The sequence below is a fragment of the Acipenser ruthenus genome, chromosome 16, assembly GCF_902713425.1.
Source record: "Acipenser ruthenus chromosome 16, fAciRut3.2 maternal haplotype, whole genome shotgun sequence".
NCBI classification, from domain to species: Eukaryota; Metazoa; Chordata; class Actinopteri; order Acipenseriformes; family Acipenseridae; genus Acipenser; species Acipenser ruthenus.
Genome location: NC_081204.1, coordinates 3,651,431 through 3,670,468, shown reverse-complemented (window position 1 = coordinate 3,670,468; position 19,038 = coordinate 3,651,431). Strand labels below are relative to the sequence as shown.

Below are 19,038 nucleotides of genomic sequence, written 5' to 3'. Positions count from 1 at the left end.
TCAGCATCTTTCTGGATCTCCTGATGAATCAGGAAAAAGGAAGCCAATCCTTTACATTGATAAACATTATTTTGAAAGAGGTTGATTTATTCTGTGTATGTGTGTCTATCATCAGCATGGATGTCTTGGTGCCACGAATACCCGATTTCATTTAAAGGTTTTCCCTAAGGGAATATGTTTAGGATTTCACTGATTAAAAAAAAAAAAAAAATGATGCAAATTCTTTCAACCCGTTACGTTTCCTAATTTCAGGACAGGCTACTTTGTAATTTCTTGGGGCATTTTTAACTGGCTTCTACCTGCTATTTTAATTTTCTCTTTAACTATATTGTTATGATAACTTACTCCAATTATGTTAATGTATCAAATTGCATAAATACATTTTATTTGGTACTTACTGGGTTAAGGGAATGCAATGCTAAAATGAATTGAGGATTCATTGTGAATTCATATCCCACCATTAATTGCACATTTCGGATGCTGTAGGTGGTGGCTTTCACCATTGCTCCAGTGACAAAGGTGGAGGGTTTTGCGCCTATGCTGACATCACGCTGACTATCAAGGTAATAAACATGTCTGTCCTTTGCACTGAAATCATATGCTAGGTGTAATAGAATCCTTGATTTTTGGACTACTTCCTACAATTTATTTAACTTAGCTGTTTACTGTTTTTTTTTTTTTTTTTTATCTCTGACAGCTCTCAAATTATGTTGTTGGCACACATTTTGGCAAATACCTTCACCAGCCTGAATCAAAAGCCCTTGTGTAAAAAATAATACCAGTATAAATGCGAGGACTTACATTTGCACAATGTAAAGTACCACCATAGAGCACTACTTGTTGAATGGTGTGAGAAAAATGTCACTTGGTTAATTAATTTACTACAGAACAAGACAGTGAAAAACACACACACAACAGTTCAACAATATTTATGTTTTAATCTTCTTAAATTCACAGTTTTTGTTTGAGAGAGTAGAAGGAGTATCTAAGGCGACAATTATTGATCTGGATGCGCATCAGGTAAGCTGCAGTCATTGTCCATGTTGTTTGTCGCTGAAACTGCTGCAAAACTAATCAACACAGTAGGCAAAATAATAGCCCTTAGTTAAGAGGGAGAATCAATTCAATAGGTTGCTGGTGCCATACCAAGAAGTTGCCATAACTGTGGAACACACTTTGAAGTGCAATACTCGTATATCTTTAAATTGAACTATTGCTGCCTTCCCCCAAATCCTAAAATACTGTTTCAAAATATCTTAAATGGAATTTACAAATATATCGTATAGTATAGAAATACTGATGTGTTCATGTTCTTTTGTTGCTTTTTGGAATTTCTTTATATTTTTTTAATAAGCAGTAATGTGTGGCTATGTGCTCATTTTACCATTCAGAACCTGTGACTTCTTTTTATGCTTGGCTTTAAAACCTTCATTTTTTCAGTTTGCTTTGCGATAACGAGAGCATCCATTAGGAAGCTAGGTCAGGCCCGTGGAAATCTGGGAAAGATAAGATCGTTGACAGGAATGTAAGACGGGTAACCTTCAGCTTAGGTTTCGAACCGACTGGAGGAAATGCTGTGAACTCTTGTCTTCAAGAGTCTCCTCTGTCACCACAGAAAATATATTCCGATAACAAAGCACGTACTGTATAAGAAAAAGATTTACATAGGCAGAAGGAATCTGTATATTACCATACTGCAATGAGGGAAATGGCATTTTGGGAATATATTGCACCTATTATGAGTGTTATGATCTGGAGAATAAAACAGGTTATGCACTTTGAAATGAAATCTGATTACAATGGCCTGTCATATGAATCATGATGCGCATAGTTACAAGTCCAGCCATTAAAGCTGCAGCACACTCGCCAGACTACAGAGAGCACCACATACAAATGATGCACTGTGAATTGTTCTGTTGCCATACCTTTAATATATGATGTTTTGTGAAATGAAACAAATACTGTTCTGGGTTGTTTTTGGCTTCTTAAGCAACAGTTTACTAAATATCTAGTTTAATCAGAACATTCTTTAAATAAATAAGTAACCCCTCAAGTAAAGATGAGTGAATAGTGCCTGCCGAGTTTCCTTGTGTATGCTGGCATGTTTCCTGAGGTAGATCTGGGTTCTTGTAGATGTGAGTGCGCCTCCAATCATTGTATAGGCACTATGATGGTTCATACTGTTATTATTATTATTTATTTCTTAGCAGACGCCCTTATCCAGGGCGACTTACAATTGTTACAAGATATCACATTATACATTATTTCACATTATACAGATATCACATTATTTTTACATACAATTACCCATTTATACAGTTGGGTTTTTACTGGAGCAATCTAGGTAAAGTACCTTGCTCAAGGGTACAGCAGCAGTGTCCCCCACTGGGGATTGAACCAACAACCCTCCGGTCAAGAGTCCAGAGCCCTAACCATTACTCCACACTGCTGCCTACATACTGTGATAAATTGACATTTCAATAGAGTTGAACATTCTACTTGCAGTGATAATGCTGGAGCTGGGTTGACCATTCTGTCATGTTAATAAAAATAATGTGTAAAAAATAATGTAATTGTATGTAAAAATAATGTGATATCTTGTAACAATTGTAAGTCGCCCTGGATAAGGGTGTCTGCTAAGAAATAAATAATAATAATAATAATAATAATAATAATAATAATAATAATAATAATAATAATGTTGATAGGCCAGGTGATTAAAGACGATTGTTCATGTTTATGAGAAAAAAGCAAAACAAATTTAAAAAAACGCAAACAATTAAGATTCAACCTAATTTTTATATTTAAAATGTTATATTTGTGTCTCAGCAGTGCTCTTCACAGATTTAATCATCATATTTCCTGCTCACCAAGCACCTGGCCTGATTAAAACTGCTAATTTGTGGTACTGGGAAATTGAACATGAAACCTGTGGGGTTGTTGCTGAAGCTGTGATGTGTTATAGACTGGTCTAGGTTGTCATAGAAACACGGAGAAGTTCAACCCTAATGCATTGGGGTTCTGTCAAGAAAGCTTCATGACAGCCTTTGCTTCTAGTGTACAGTATAATTAGCCATTTACCTTGAATTATTTTCCCCAACAATCAGGTGTCCCCTTTAAGCACACAGCAGTTCATTAATTAAGGCGTATGAACAGCTTGGCATACTGTATGTACATCTTCAGGCTCACGACTAACCCATGACCCTCTATCATCCCAGGAGACCTGCATTAAAGGCTCTTGTCCCATACGCCACAATTGGGTGCCTCCAACATATGCTTTTGATGCTGTGATTAGATTAGCAATCCCAGATCTGCAAGACACAACTATACGTGTGCTGCATCATTTTACATATTGGGTTTAGGCTTGTTCCTGCTGAGTGCCCTATCAAATTAATTCATTTAATGCAATTCTCATTTTACCGGTGCTTGGAAATAATGCCCAAAAGTAGCCAAGTACAATATCGAAGCTGGTTACACTACAAACAATGGATACAATATGAAATAGTGACTGGAGCGTGGGTGTTCTGATCAATGTAACACAGTGTTCCATTTAAAGCCCTTCTCAGGGAACTGCACATTGTGGGCATTGGCAGTAATTCTAATTCGAACCACTATCGTTGTATCCATGTCACTAAATCATATGCTGTGCGCAGCAGTCAAAAAGCGCTTTCTAGAGTTTTGCAAATACCAACCCACGCCATGACAATTGTTGCTGGGAACGTAATCCACAATCATGAAGCACTTGAGTGCAAGAAGGATTCTTCGGAAGGATTCTGCTCATTGTGTGCCAGCTCCATCATGTGGTGAAAGTTGCCATATACGTCTGACATGAGACTAATTACTACACTTAACCCTTCAGTGGAACAGCTGTATGGTATGCATGTTTTTAGCTCTGCAGCATTATTCTTTTAGACGTGGTTAACTGATATGTATAGATTAGTACAAAATAGCAACTCCAGTTAAATTTATTGAACCTCTGGTTGTATTTATAATACAATTTATAATTGTTTTAAAGAACAGCCCCACAATTTAGCTGCAGAAAGGATTTTGCCTCCTCATCAAATTAGATGACAATGAAGCGTGTTTCAAAAGGGTCTTGGCTCCAGCCCTGAATTGTTAAAAAAATTGCCTGATTATAATTCTGGCTCTTATCGACAGAACAAGACAAGGTATTCTGATCAATAGTCATGCTCAGTAAATAATTCATGAACGCTCTGAAGAACAAGAGACTTGAAATCTGCTTGGGCATAAAAAATGGGAAGAAAATGCTGATTCTGCATCTACCAAGCTAATAAACAGAGGGTCAGAGAAGTCAGAAAACCTATGCACCAATTAAGAGCCACGGGTTTGGACCTGAAAAACATTTTATATGCTATTACTGGAGGACTTCTTAAGAGCTGTTCTCCTGAGTATTGGAGTGATGCAGTGTGACAGGTAGCAGGGTATTATCTGATAAAGATAATCATTTGATGTCTTCTCGACAACTTTATCTTATCACCTTTTATAATTCTTTGTATAATTTTGGGGGATTCAAGATACACACTTTTTTCCTGTGTTTTTGCAAGACGCTCTTATCAGTAGCAAACCGCAGTGATCAAACGTAACTGAAATGCCCGTACAGCTACGCTTTGTATTTATGATTTGCGCCATAGACGAGGGAAAGAATAACAATAGCTTTTCATGTGTGTTGTCAATAAAATGTTTTACTGTACTGGAGAGTTGTGCCAGTATGAATACAATAACGTAATAAAGGCGTTGTAATTATAGTCCCAAAGTACTGTTCCAGTGCCTTCATAAGCTGCTACACATAAAATACAACTGACAGCCTCCAATCAATAAGGAACAAAGGTGAAAGGTTAGGGTTCATTTTGATGGTCAGTTACTGTAGCTTGCCAGTCATCTTGATTACAGGTATGTGTTTTTTTATAGTATGTACTCTACTTGAGCAGCACTAGACAACATTCACTGACTTTATTAGGAACTTTTAGAGCAAAATGTTTAACCTCAATTCAGTACCATATACTGTATTTTAGACACCCATTCATGAAATACAGATTATTAAAAATATAATTATGACATTTTGTTTACACTGCAGTGTTTGTGTACCTGCCATCATCTTATGCTAGATGCTCTTTTTTGTTTTGAACAGTCATGCATTCCAGTTCACAAAGAACTAAAAATAAATATATATATATACTGTATATATTACATAATAGCATTAATTTGATATCCCGGCCCCTGGCATTACCTGCTACTGTATATAACCTTTCTTTCAACATGGGATACTTACTGTATCTGTTGCATTGGTTCATTATCTATAACAATAATGTCTACGGCTTTTGGTATTAATGCTTAAATTCAATTGAACAGTTATCACAATCCCACAGTATAGATTGTTGGAAATAAGCCCTTCTGGCAAAGACAGAATCTCAATCTAAAAGGCTTCAGTGCACCGTACAGTTCCAGTCGTCTTGATTATAAATGTATGAATCCAAGGCAGGGCCTCCTCCGTTTGGGAATTCCAGAAGTGAGCAGCACATGCCTTCATCTGTAAGTTGAGTGATTCATGACGTCTTAAAAATACACTTTCATTTAGATTTATAGGTGCCTGGATACACTCAACATATACTTTCCACATATTTCTTCAACTCATTTAATCTACAATCCCAATCAGTGGCTGGTGGATGGACCCGGTGGCATTCATCACATGGGTTTCCTGTGTTGTAACAAGTGACACAAACGTCAACAAGGTTGATTTTTAATTATTTTTTACTCAGCGTTTTGTAATTAATTTAGGTTTCCTTTGAAGATGATGGATTTGATCAGTTCTGCCTGAAATAATCTAATTAACAGCAGATCAGGCACATTGCCTTGTCTAGGCAATTGAAGACTGGCGTGAAAGGATCTCTTCCTTGGGATTTCTTTACAGTGCTTAATTCTTTGTTCTCCTGGATAAACACCTTGAGATGCAGCATCTGGTTTGCAAGGGAGTCCTGAGGGACGGTAGCATATCATTCAAATGTTCCATATGCACACCTTAGAGATTGCATTAGTCAAATACAGTATTCGGTAATCAGTAATCAACATTAGCTCGGCAGTTAAAAAGCGTGAAGAAATAGTTGAAAGCTAAAGTTTAGTTTCTAACAAGTTTTACCTTGAATTAATTGGTTCTAGACACACTTGAAGAACTGTTTCAGACCTATTTTTCATACTGTATACAGTGATAGCTTCATTGATCTCAAACCACCCTGTTCAACCATACTTCTTCCTGGAAACAACATGCTTGGTATATTTTGTGTAGGGGGTTTAGGGGTATTGATTCAGGGGTCACCATAATCATTTTGTCTTCATTTAAGCAAATCGTACACATTTATTGATTGGCTTATGATGTATACCCAAAAAAGGGTATTTGGTCGAACAATTAGTAGATTGTTCGACAGTGTTCCCTGTGATGCTCCTGTGATGAGCCCTCTCATTGTACTGTGCAATGTAAAAACATTGAACAGTAGGTTGCTAGCCCTTGGGGAAATTGAAATAATAGACCTCTCTTTTCGAAACCTAGTATTCTTAATGTGAAAGTGGGGCTGGAGGGGGATCCCTGAGGTATTGTTGAATGTCTTCCACTTTCGAGATGTCCGCTTTTAAATTCCTTGTGGACGAATCCTCATCCATTGATGGAGAGTTCCGCTTGTGATGGAGTGTTCGGAGTTATCCCTAAAGATGATGCTGGAGGGGGCTCATGCTTTTTCATTGTCAGCCAGCTGTCAGATTTTGCTTAAAACCCTGCTTCATACTGATGTACAGGTACTTTAGTGGCTAAATATTTTCCCTATATCTATATCTATATTTGAAAAACAAAGAAGTGCAATTTCTTGTTGATTTTTCATGGAGAGATTTTCTGTAACACATTTTCTTGTATTGCCCATGGTTTAATTTCCATAACTTTTCACTGCGTTGAATAACTTTAAATAGTCTTTTGAAGATTCTGCTTTCCTCTGGATTGTAGATACATAAATAATGTACCGGAAGGTAACTTTAACTTCTGATGAACTTGACTGATTAGAGTGAAATACTTCATGCAGTGAGACAGATAGCAGGTGAGGTCCTGCAGTTTTATGAACTGGTATGCTGTTTTGAGCATACTAATATTTCACATGCCACTGAAAACGTGCTCAAAAGGATTTTATTATTTCCTTGGAGATGCCACAGGACGATAAAAGGTAAAGCAAACTAAAAATAGACAAAAGGAAACAGGAGCTCAGAAGAACAAGCTCTTTTTTTATCTCCACTAAAGAAAGGAAGGCAATGGAATCTGAATTGGTCTACAAAGCGTCCATGTGTGCGGGCACCCCATGTCAAATCTGTATTTGTTCTGTTCAATCGAGCCAAAAACAATGCAGTCACGCCTTGCAAAAAAGAATTACTGCTTAGTAAGTCAGCAGTCATCAGAATGATTGTCTTATGTGATGGCTTGAAAGCTCTGAATAAATGCATGTCAGTTTGGATGAAACACTTTGTCATCCAAGAAAACAGTAAACATGCATAGAAGCATTCTGTCTTTCTTGTGACAAAACATTTGATATATCCAGTAGGTCTGAGGAATGTAGTCATATGACAAAACCTAGTACATTGGTGCTAGAAACAGGCTCCAAACAAAGCTTTTGAAAGACTGCTAGCTGTTTGATATACTTAATATGTTAAGCTTTTACTTACATAGGCAGCAGCGTGATATGATGACACCTCACCTCCAACTGAATACGAGGATTTCTTTTGTATTGCCACATCTGACAAAGCTCCAGACCATCTAAGGTGTGGATTTTATTGCCAAAGTGTTTGTGTTTCACTATTATTTCTGTGTTAAATGCTGCAGTGTAAGCAACATGTTGCATTCACACGATCAAAAACAACTTTTCTTTTGTACCCTCGGGTTTCAGGGAAATGGTCACGAGAGAGATTTCATGGATGACAAAAGAGTGTATATCATGGACGTCTACAACAGATACATATATCCTGGGGACGGATTTGCGAAGCGTAAGTCAAGCCTTCCTGTTTGATGCCTGTCTGAAATATTGTCTACGAGAAAGCATGGCTGAGGCACCTAGCATGGATCGAATAAACAGTCGAACCCCAGTGGAAGTTCAAATGAACCTAGTGACTTGCAAGGCAATAGGCATTAAAGGAATCAGTCATTGATTGAACCCCTATACGTATCATTGCTCAGTACTCTTGCATTACCATGCAAATCATAGTACGTGCTCCCAGCATTGGGTTTGAGGATCATTTACCTTATTGAATGCTGATGGCCTGTTTTTGAAGTCCTTGCAGTAAGACTTGCCTTACATACTTCATGTAATTGAATGTTTGCAAGCAATGTACAAACAGGCTTTAAAAAGCTGCATGGCCGATCTGTCAAGTAAAAGTTTATGAGTTGGGGAGTTTTTATTTTTTTTTATTTTTTTTACAAATCTTCAAACTTGCTATAGCTGGTTCAAATATTGAAAGTATCAACAGTCATTCCTGTATTGTGACAGTAGATCCATGTAACAGCATGAACATTACACTCACTTTAACAAGTGTTTGTTTTTAGCACCAGCCCTTTCCAGTATTTTTCTTTGCTTTGAAAGAATGCATAATTACAGTGAAACAAAACAGAAGTACATCCAGACATTTCCTGTACAAATTGCTGTGTGTTATTGACTTGTTTGTTTTATGAAAGTGCAGAATGTTTGTTTAACTCTTGCAGAATCAGGGGGGATGATGTGATAAGTGTGTCTGCGTCTGTTTACCTTTGAAAGGAACTGCAGGACTGATATATAGCAAGATTAAGCTCATCATTGAGGTTCACTAAAGTACCATTCAATGAGCTAATTAGTCTTAATTAGTTTGCATGATGACAAGAAGATAAAATTAAAACCATTACAATGTAAATTAACTGAATAATGTTAGTTATAAACAAACTCTTTTTAATTTCACAGGATGATGGACCAGACTGTATATTAAATAGTAAACCACTTACTGTAAAGCCATACATGTTTGCAAGCCTTTTATTGTGCTTTTTTCACATATGAAAGAAAACTGTAAACATTTTTGGCACGAATATCAAATTCCACCAACAATACATACTTCATATATTGCAACAGCTAGCCAACATTTCTGGAGCAGCATCGGTTTTATGGGTGTGATTCGCCAAATATTTTGGTCGCAAGTATTTATGGCTTTACAATGTAGTTCAATTCATTTGTTGTCCAGCAGGTGGCAACCATCTAACCCACTACATTATAATAAGGATCCCAACAATAATTGCAGACCTAGGAACTGAAATCTATAAAACTACAAATTTGTGGAAGGAAATCTACACATAATGTGATTTGCTTTATTGAGTTGCTGAGCTTTAAAAAGAACTCCCTGCTAGACAAAAAGAGTTGCTCTCTTTGTACTCAGATATAGCAGACACCTGAGGTGCAGTATTTTTAAAACCTTGTCAATAACCAGTGCACTATCTTTTTAAAGTTTTCATTATTAACAACATTTTAGTGCTGGACTATTTCCCCATTGTCATAAACAAGCTTTGATCGTTCTGTTTCTGGCTTATTAAACATGAAATATATTGACATTTGAAGTCTGTTTGTTCAGCTCAAAGTCAGTAACATTTATTTTTTTTTAGATTTTATATATGATGTTATAAGGAAAACAGTAAAAAATAAAATTAAAAAAAATCAACAAAACTCAAAAACATCTTGCTAATAACGCAACAGCAGACTCCTATATGAGTTGTAGGTCTCTGTGCATTACACGCCTGCGTTTGTCTATTGTGATGTGATTTTATTGAACATAGTATGCCTTTGGAAGCAATTACAATTGCGCTAGTATAGTTTCATGAGTCTTATAGCAAGTTGGTATTAAAGTACTTTGTATTGATTTTTGTTGTAACATTAAGACCTCTCTTATAACAATAAGAGACACCCTACACATAACTAATACCGGGTCATTAATAAGCTGGAATGCTGCTTCTGAACTCATTTCCCTTCTCAGCTAGCATAAAGGTGAGTGTTGCATTTCTGCACAACTAAATAGCAACATGTAAGTGTAACAATAGCATAAAGCTTCCATATTTGTAAACAGATAATTATTATTATTATTATTATTATTTATTTCTTAGCAGACGCCCTTATCCAGGGCGACTTACAATCGTAAGCAAATACATTTCAAGTGTTACAATACAAGTAATACAATAAGAGCAAGATAAATACAATGACTTTTGTTCAAGCAAAGTACAAGTGTGACAAAATACAATTCAATAATACAGCAGATAACAGTGATAGTTACATCAGGATATGATTAAATACAAAATACTACAGATTAAACACTTGGCAGTTTACAGTATTCTGAAGTACAGGGTTAAATGCAGTAGAATAGGGGGCAGATAAGAGTAAATAAAGCGCATTTAAGGAAGGGTGATAGTGTCCCAGGATAAAAACAGAGGAGTTCTACAGGTGCTGTTTGAAGAGGTGAGTCTTAAGGAGGTGTCGGAATGTGGTCAGGGACTGGGCAGTCCTGACATCTGTAGGAAGGTCATTCCACCACTGCGGAGCAAGGGTGGAGTGTTTAGTGACTAGTTCAATGTTACTAAACAGAAGCGTGTAAACCTGCAAACACCCCTCTAATAGCAATACTTAAATATATAAGTAGAAATGCAAAAGCAAAACAGATACTTGGAAGACAGCTCCATCTTGGAGCAGTGTCCGAGATATTTAATGACCCAGAACATGACAATAGAAAGGTCAAAACCATGGTGGAACTGCAGCTATATAAGAAGCAGAGGCAGGTAGTGAGAATGTTGTATATAATGCTGAATATTCTGTCTGCTACAAGGTATCGCATTCAGGTGCACTGGTTTCATCTAACTGTAATACTTTGAGTATTTGATACTGATATGTGGGTGAACATATCTGTTTGGGCCCTCAGGACATTCCATCCAATTATATCCTTCTATAGTGTTCTGCACCACCTTTTTGTCTTCATCTGACAATGCCATAATTGTTTACATGTGTGAATGTGACAAGGCGGGTTTGGTTTTGTATGATTTCCATTTCTGTTTTTTATTTATAAATCCAACAAAATCAATTAAAATGCTCAACTACAGACCTGTATCGAATCTAGAAAAGGTTGAACTGTAAACCATGTTACTGATGTTTTGTTTATTATAATTAAGAGCTTGAATTCTGTGAGAACTGTGCATGGTTTGTATATGGAATATTCTTCAGCACTTAATATCAAATGAGGGACATTTTATCCATCAGGATTAAATCTGGAGACTAAAAAGTTTACACTTTTTATGTTTTATTCAAACCATAACTGTCAGTAGTTTATACTTTTTAGTAGCTATCTTAATTATTAAGCTATCTTATAAGCTGGCTGTTTTATTAGGCTTCTTGTTTTAATGTGGAGATTGAAAACACCATACCTTCATGGCTGATTCAAATGCTGATTCTCTTCAGGGGCTATAAAGAGAAAGGTTGAGCTGGATTGGGGTACTGAGGACCAAGAATATCTGCAGAAGGTGGAAATGCACGTGGAGGGAGCACTGAATGAAGTGAAACCAGACATCCTTGTCTACAACGCAGGCACTGATATCTTGGATGGGGATCCGCTGGGAGGCCTTGCCATTTCTCCTCAGGTGTGCAGAACGACTAACCCCTGTCATTATCGACCAGTTTACCTGCTTACAGTGATCTATTAGGCCTTGGAAAGTTAGGGATTGATTTTACTGTTGATGTTTTAACTGCTGCCTACAGTCCCTAGTCTTAAATCTTTACATCGCTTGGTTAATTAAAATAAGAGATTGGAAAAAAAGGGTTAAATGCAGACTGTTAAAATATTAAAGGCCAGTCAGCATAATGGATGTCATGGGTAGAATACCTCATACTTCTAATGCTGTCGTAATATTTTAGCATCAAGTGCCATGAGTTAATATAATATTTATATCATTTTTTACAGTTTAAGAATACAAAATTACAGACACAGGAAAGAAAAGGATTATAGCATGAACCATGCACCGTGCTTAAGGCTACAGCTATGGCCAAATTTTTGCATTACCTATAATTTTAGGATTGAGACATAATTAAATTATATATATATATATATATATATATATATATATATATATATATATATATATATATATGATATTTTAATTTAACATAATTTAATCACATAATCTACAAAATGATATTACAAAAGTCTACCAGAAGCCATAGCAATATTTCATGTTAGATTTTGAAATGTCACATTTTTCAATTTTTGTCAGTTTTCCGTTAAGTATAAGGAAAACTACAAGGCGGTATATTATTCATTATGTTAACGTAACATTATTCAGCAGGTTTCAGTCGACTTTATGGAGCAAAACTAGTTAATTCTATAGGGTGATGCAAACCTTTTGGCCATAGCTGAATGTTAAATCACAAGCAGCTATAATTGTCCCCCATTTATTATTCCTGTAATATTATACCTCGCCTTCAAACAAATATTGGGAGAGTGTCTGTAATGTCACAAAACATTTACTCTTCAGTTTCTCCATATTACCTTTTCATTTTAAGCCTGAAAATCTATCACTAAAAGAAACTACAATATTAAAAAAAGCAAGCCTTTCCCATGGTTCCGAGTAGAAGAAATGAAATGATTGCTGAGGTTTAATCAGCACACAGCTGCTATCATCCATGACTCCAGTGTCAGGACTGCACCAGTACCCTCCCACTGCACCTCGTTGCCAGGAGTAACCAGTGGGGATAGCACTGAGGACTTGAAATAAATGCTTTAAAGATGTTTTACCAAAACTAAAAGTTTGAGGAATGAGGAAAGCAGGAACAAAGAGTAGGTTATTTTCTGCACAGCTTTAGTTACAGCACCAATCCCTTATTGAGCTAAAATAATTCACCCCGCCCTATACCAACTGACAAAAAAAATATGTATTTTTCCACATATTTAACATATACTTACGAGCAACCTCATCTCTATGAGCGTCACTGAGCAAAGTGACGAGAATGTCTCAGCAGAGACAAGAATATATTAAGTGCCTGATGGTCATTTCCTCTTTTTGAAATAAGCTTTGCTGTGCATGAATGCCTTCAAGAATATTGTTTCAGTTTATATTTAAGAAGATCCTATTGAAATATGTATTGCACTGTTCATGCAAGAACTTTAGATTAATGATAATAAAAAAATATGATTCTCTTGAATACCCAGGGCATTATTAAACGGGATGAAATCCTGTTTAAAGCTGCTCGTAGGAGGAAGATCCCGATCCTCATGGTGACGTCTGGAGGCTATCAGAAGAGGACTGCGCGGATAATAGCTGATTCTATAATTAACTTGCATAACCTGGGGCTGGTGGACTGTGACTCCGCAGCAAGCGAAGCCAGGCCTTCCCAAGTCCCTTTGATGATGAGCAAGTCAATTTCATCAGCTGCAGTTTTGTCATCTCGCTGAATATTTGCACTAATTGTACTTTTGTCCTCAAATGAAAATGATGCTACGCTATGTGATTATTACTCCCAAACAGTAGCATGTTTTTATTCTCTGTTTTCCTCTCTCTCTCTATGGTAGGTTTATAATACCGTGGTCTACTTAAAGAAAACTACTAGAGTGACTGGGGCTTCAGCTGCTGGTTGTCAGGCTTGCTGTCCATCTAGGTTGGACCAGCTTTTTTTTTTTAACAAGATTTACTAACTGCACTACTGACGGAGGCAAAAAAAGTAGTTTGCTTCCACTTTAATATGTACACTTAAGATTTATTTTGCTCAGTTAAGTCACAATGTTTACACCTATAAACATAATTTCCTGGATAGTTTTTAGAATGTAGGCAGGAGGAGCTTCTAAATCCAAGGTTCTAAGCATGGAAAGCCAGGCTGTTTGGGGTTGGAATTACTGACAAGATGGACTTCCATTACATTTGAATTAATGTGCAGAGGCATTGTTTGTGTGTGGGCTATATACTCCATCATTCAGATCAATGCTTTTCTAGAGGTAAACACATAACCCAGATTCTTAGGTATTTGATTATGTATGTTTCTCTAGGGTGTCTTTTTAAGAATCAGGTTTCTGATATATTAAAAACAAAAAAAAAACAGCCTTAGGAGCATCTTGCCTCCATTTCTGTGAATATCCATTTTGGTAGCGATATTACCCAACAGAGAACAAACAGAGGGGAACAACTACAAATACAGTGCTTTCAAAATGGTACTGTTGCATTTAAATAATTATACTATTACGTTTAAATAATTGTATTTAATAACCAGAACTGAAAACCTGTTTTGTTTGTGCTGACATGGTAATGATCATGTGTCATGTAGGATGACATTAACTTGAAGTTAAAAAGGTACTAAGGCATGCTTCTTGGGGGCTGCCACATGCTTTAGTTTGCATTGTTTAACAATCATGTTGATTGATCGATTGCAATTCTGAATGCATTATTATTTTTATTTGACCACAAATTATTATTCATACACCCTAACAGCTTTTGTAAATGTATTTCTTGCAGCAGTAATAAACTTTAATTTATAAAACAAATTAAAAAAAGAAAATCATATCAAATATGATTTTAATACCAACAGCTGCTTGATTTTCTCTGCAAAAGCCCCTGAGAATCGAAGCATTCATTTGGCGTGGCCTAAAGAGTTTTTGACACTACCTGCTTTAATAGAACATCTGTCTGTTAAACTGTTTTCTTAGAAAGGGAATGACAACTTCTAAATTCTACTGGGAAAGATACTGTGAAAGTGTTAACTCCTCTAATGAATACGATTATTCAGTAGCTTCATATATTTCAAAATCTGTTTATTATTATTTATTTCTTAGCAGACGCCCTTATCCAGGGCGACTTACAATTGTTACAAGATATCACATTATTTTTACATACAATTCCCCATTTATACAGTTGGGTTTTTACTGGAGCAATCTAGGTAAAGTACCTTGCTCAAGGGTACAACAGCAGTGTCCCCCACTGGGGATTGAACCCACAACCCTCTGGTCAAGAGTCCAGAGCCCTAACCACTGCTCCACACTGCTGCCCCTTACAGACAGCTATGTAGAAATGGTAGATTCAATTGAAAAATCATTGCCATTATATGACCTGTAATATTACCCTAATGCACAGGACTTAAGTAAAGCTAGTTTGATTTGAGAAGTGGGCAGTGCTAGGAGAACCTTGGAGAGATGAGTTTATTTCCACACGAGGCACAGTGAGTGGCGCAGAAGATAACCTTCACCTCTGGCTCACGAGGCTATAGGTTCAGATTCTGTTGAAAGAGAAAAAAACATGTACTCAACCTACCACAAGTGCTTTAACATGGCAGATCAGTACTCTGTGGTGTGCTTTTAATGATATATGTGCTCTTACATTTAAAACAAACACTGCGCCTGCCTGGCATATCTAAGTAGCTTTTGCTTTCATCTGTCACTTCAATTGGTGCGCATAGAAATACACTAAGCAGCCCCTGAATAAAAAAGGGTCAGCATGACTGGGTTTGTTTTTATTCCACTTTTTCTGTTTACTCTCAAGAAAACAGAAGAAATGTTCTTATATCAATAGCAAGTTTGACCTTAATTAAGAGCCCAGTAGAGGTCATACATGTAGCTGAAAAGCACTCTATTACTTTGATTCATTGTGCTTGTTACCCAAGCAGTTGCTTACTGTACTTGTCTCAAATGGGATTGCACCCTATCTGGGAATTTAGACGTTCAGAACCCAGTCTGAATGACTCATTTGCAAATTGAATTTAGTGGTAAATAAACTAGCACCAACTTACTCAGCATTGTCCCCATTGTTCTGTTTGATTCCACTCTGTTTCAACACAGTTTTTCAGATGGATAAGCACTAATTGTAGTCCTAGCTAAGGAGAGCCTAGTAATTGGATATTTGTAAGTACACTGACTTGCTGTTCCTTAAAGATAATTCTGTATGACAACAATTGTGGGAAAAAAAAGTGCCAAAGCGATGTTGTTTGTGTTACATTGATAAAATAATGGTGTTTACTGCTTATCGTGTGTTATTTCTTTACATATGCTCAAATGTATTAAGACACATGCTGCTTTAAACCTGGACTTGTATCCCATTACATTTGTATTTATGAGGAGCACACTGCTGTGACACTGAACCCAGAAATTATTGAAAAAAGGTGCCTTAGGAGTATTTGATAAGATATGTGGATTTATGTGGTGGTAGAGAAGGTTTAGTGACAGATGCCAGCCTCCTACTAGCTACAGATAGAACCCAGATGGCTTTTCAGCTTTGCATGATGAGTGGTCAGCAGCTGACCCTGACTGCAGAAACATCCAGCAATGCATGTCAGTTTTTGGCTGACAGTGAGAACCGGCGTCTCATTACACAATCACAGATGATCATTTATTATTATAGTGATGCAAAGCAACATCTGTACACAAGACATCATTCACCTTGCTTGTTCACAACTCCATATAGATACATGAGGAAGCAATGCAGAACCAAATGAAGGACGATATAAGAGTTAGCACCACTCATTATATCCCATTGCATAGATTTACTTTTTTTCTCCCTTTTTCTATTGACAGTTCGATTAAATGTTATCTGCATACAATGCAGAGCTGAATTTACTTTACCAGCAAGCGGGACCTTTCGCTAAGGGAGTTGATAGCCTGTCATTGTTGAAGAAACCATTTGGCTGCTTGCTGTGTTACTCATTTAGATGCTACTTTATCCTATTTATAGTTTCAAACCAAGGGGTTGTAACTTAATAACACAAAGACCAGGTACAGCAAGTAGGCCTATTTTGTACTAATACATACTCTGTTCAAGTCCTTTTAGGTGCTTCAGGTCTTTAAGTACTAAGGGTATAACGTGTAGTCTAGTAGAGTGGTAAACTGAACCTCATAGGATATAGTGTCTAGTGACTGTACTTTAAAGAAGGATATGAAGACTACACTAAGCTTGGGTAGCCACTGGATAAAACATGAGAAGGTGCACTTTCCATCACGTGGCCAAACATTTAAAAACCTATTTGTCTTCCTTTATTTACAACGGTAGCCTTTGATCTTCTTGGCTTTCAACATTTACCCGCCTGAACTCAAATCATGATTATCATAGGCTTCGTCTTTCAGATTTCTTTTCTCTGAGAACTTGAAATATGACCTTTTTTTTCTGATTACACATTCTGGATAGCCTTTGCCCTGTACCCCTTGAATAGCACTCATTTAGGAGACCTTGTCATACTCATTCTGTGTCTCTACATGCCAACCCCCAGAATTACAGGAGTTCATAACAAACTGCCAGACATGATGTCCTGATAGCGAACCAGAGACCAGTGATGGTTTGTGTTCCATTCACTCCCAATCCTCCATTCCTGCTGTCAAATAGCAAACACCATATGCAGTATATTACTAATAATCCACTGGACAACACCATGGGTATTCCTGTACAAAATGCTCTAATATTTAATACTGATGTAAAAATCCATCCTAAATCTTTTTATTTTTACCACCTGGACTCTTGAGTGGCAGTTAACTTTTATTATTTTCAGCCAGTTTATTTAAAAAATCCTCAACCCCCTTGTAAAATACACATAATACTTCCTGCTCAATTGATTTCAGTCCTCGTGGTCCTGTAACAGTTGTTAATGTGCAGCAACCACAGTGTAAAACTATAGCAACTATTGGCGCTAATTGGCACTTATGTTGCAGAGTTGGGGAGAGAGAAAGAGAGAGAGCAGGCTATTGCCTGTGAATGTATTGCTCATGAAGTTGAGGTCCTGGTCGAAATTCATTAGGAGTTGAGAGAATGAAGAAGCAGTCGTGCATAGTAGCTGTCCTGCACCACCTGACCAAGTCTCCCAGCACTTCAAACCTGCGCCTCAATTAGGATTTCCAGGCACGGGAGACAGTGGTCCAATATCGAATTTGTCGTTTCATCAGCTGCTGCAAGCAAAACGTTTGAAATAATAATGGCTTTAAAATTGACCATAAGGCAAGTGTAATTTAATTCTTCTCTAGCAAACAATTTTATTGCTGTTTGAATAATTTTATACGGAATTACACTTTGCAAAGACTGACCAACATTTGATTTTCCTGCATTTTTTTTTCTGACACAGTAGCTGTTGTTTCATTGAGTTATATTACATTATGGAAGCTGCTGTATTGTTCTTATTTATAGATGAAAGGCCCTAGTATAACTCACTAGGAATTTATGATTTTAACCCCTTAATCTCCAACCATTATTTATATAATCTGTTCAGAACCAAGCAAACACAATAACATGTTGTCTGCAAAGCATTTTTACATGAAATATATACTGTGGTTGTAAACGAGTGCCAGAATAGCAGAAACAGTAGCTTCTTGATGAACAGGGACACATATTGGAGGTATTGGAAATCGACAAGCCCAAACCATTTTTGCCCTCAAGTTCCCTAAAAGAATTTGAGGCAGTACTCATCAAGGGCTCCCTTCAGGGTCTTGGGACTAGAAAGAGCACTGCATAAAGACGCCTGATATGCATTGAAACCCTGGCATGCCTTCATTTAAATCCTGCTAATTATTTTTGAATGTTGTCTTGACCCCTACGAGAAATGAAAATTCAGTCCCCATAGACGCTTACAATAAAATGTGGCAAGGCTGAAGTGTTTGCTGGTGGCAACTCATTTACGTTGTCCAAGGAAGAGATGAAAAAGTGTTGTAGTCATGATCAATTATTCAAATACATCCTGGAGAAGGCTACATTAAATTGCAACCAAATTATTTCTTTTTTTTTCACAGACTCATTATGTTATCCCTCTAGTATTCAGCATTTTAATATAGGCTGTTAGGAATCAGTATTGTTCCTCTTTAAATTACATTTCAGTAAAAGGAAATTAGGTTTTAGTATGTTTGAAAAAAAAAGTATATAAAAATATAGGATCTGGGCTGACTGGTGGTTCATCCCATTGTTCATACTGATAGACAACAGTAAGCAACAACCATCTGCAAATGAACACTAGATTCTCTAAATGAATCCAATTCCTAGACAGAGCCCAAATA

At 36.8% G+C, this 19,038-nt stretch overlaps 1 protein-coding gene across 1 annotated transcript in view; it reads left to right on the top strand.

The window, feature by feature from the left end:
• The window catches only part of LOC117414076 (histone deacetylase 11-like), a 28,239-nt gene extending 12,205 nt beyond the window's left edge, over positions 1-16,034 (top strand). The window contains exons 7-11 of the mRNA XM_058988451.1: positions 487-563; positions 958-1,020; positions 7,935-8,031; positions 11,499-11,677; positions 13,243-16,034. Coding sequence (XP_058844434.1) covers positions 487-563; positions 958-1,020; positions 7,935-8,031; positions 11,499-11,677; positions 13,243-13,485 — 659 coding nt within the window. The 3' untranslated portion in view covers positions 13,486-16,034. The remainder of the gene's footprint in view (positions 1-486; positions 564-957; positions 1,021-7,934; positions 8,032-11,498; positions 11,678-13,242) is intronic.
• The last annotated feature ends 3,004 nt before the right edge of the window (positions 16,035-19,038 follow it).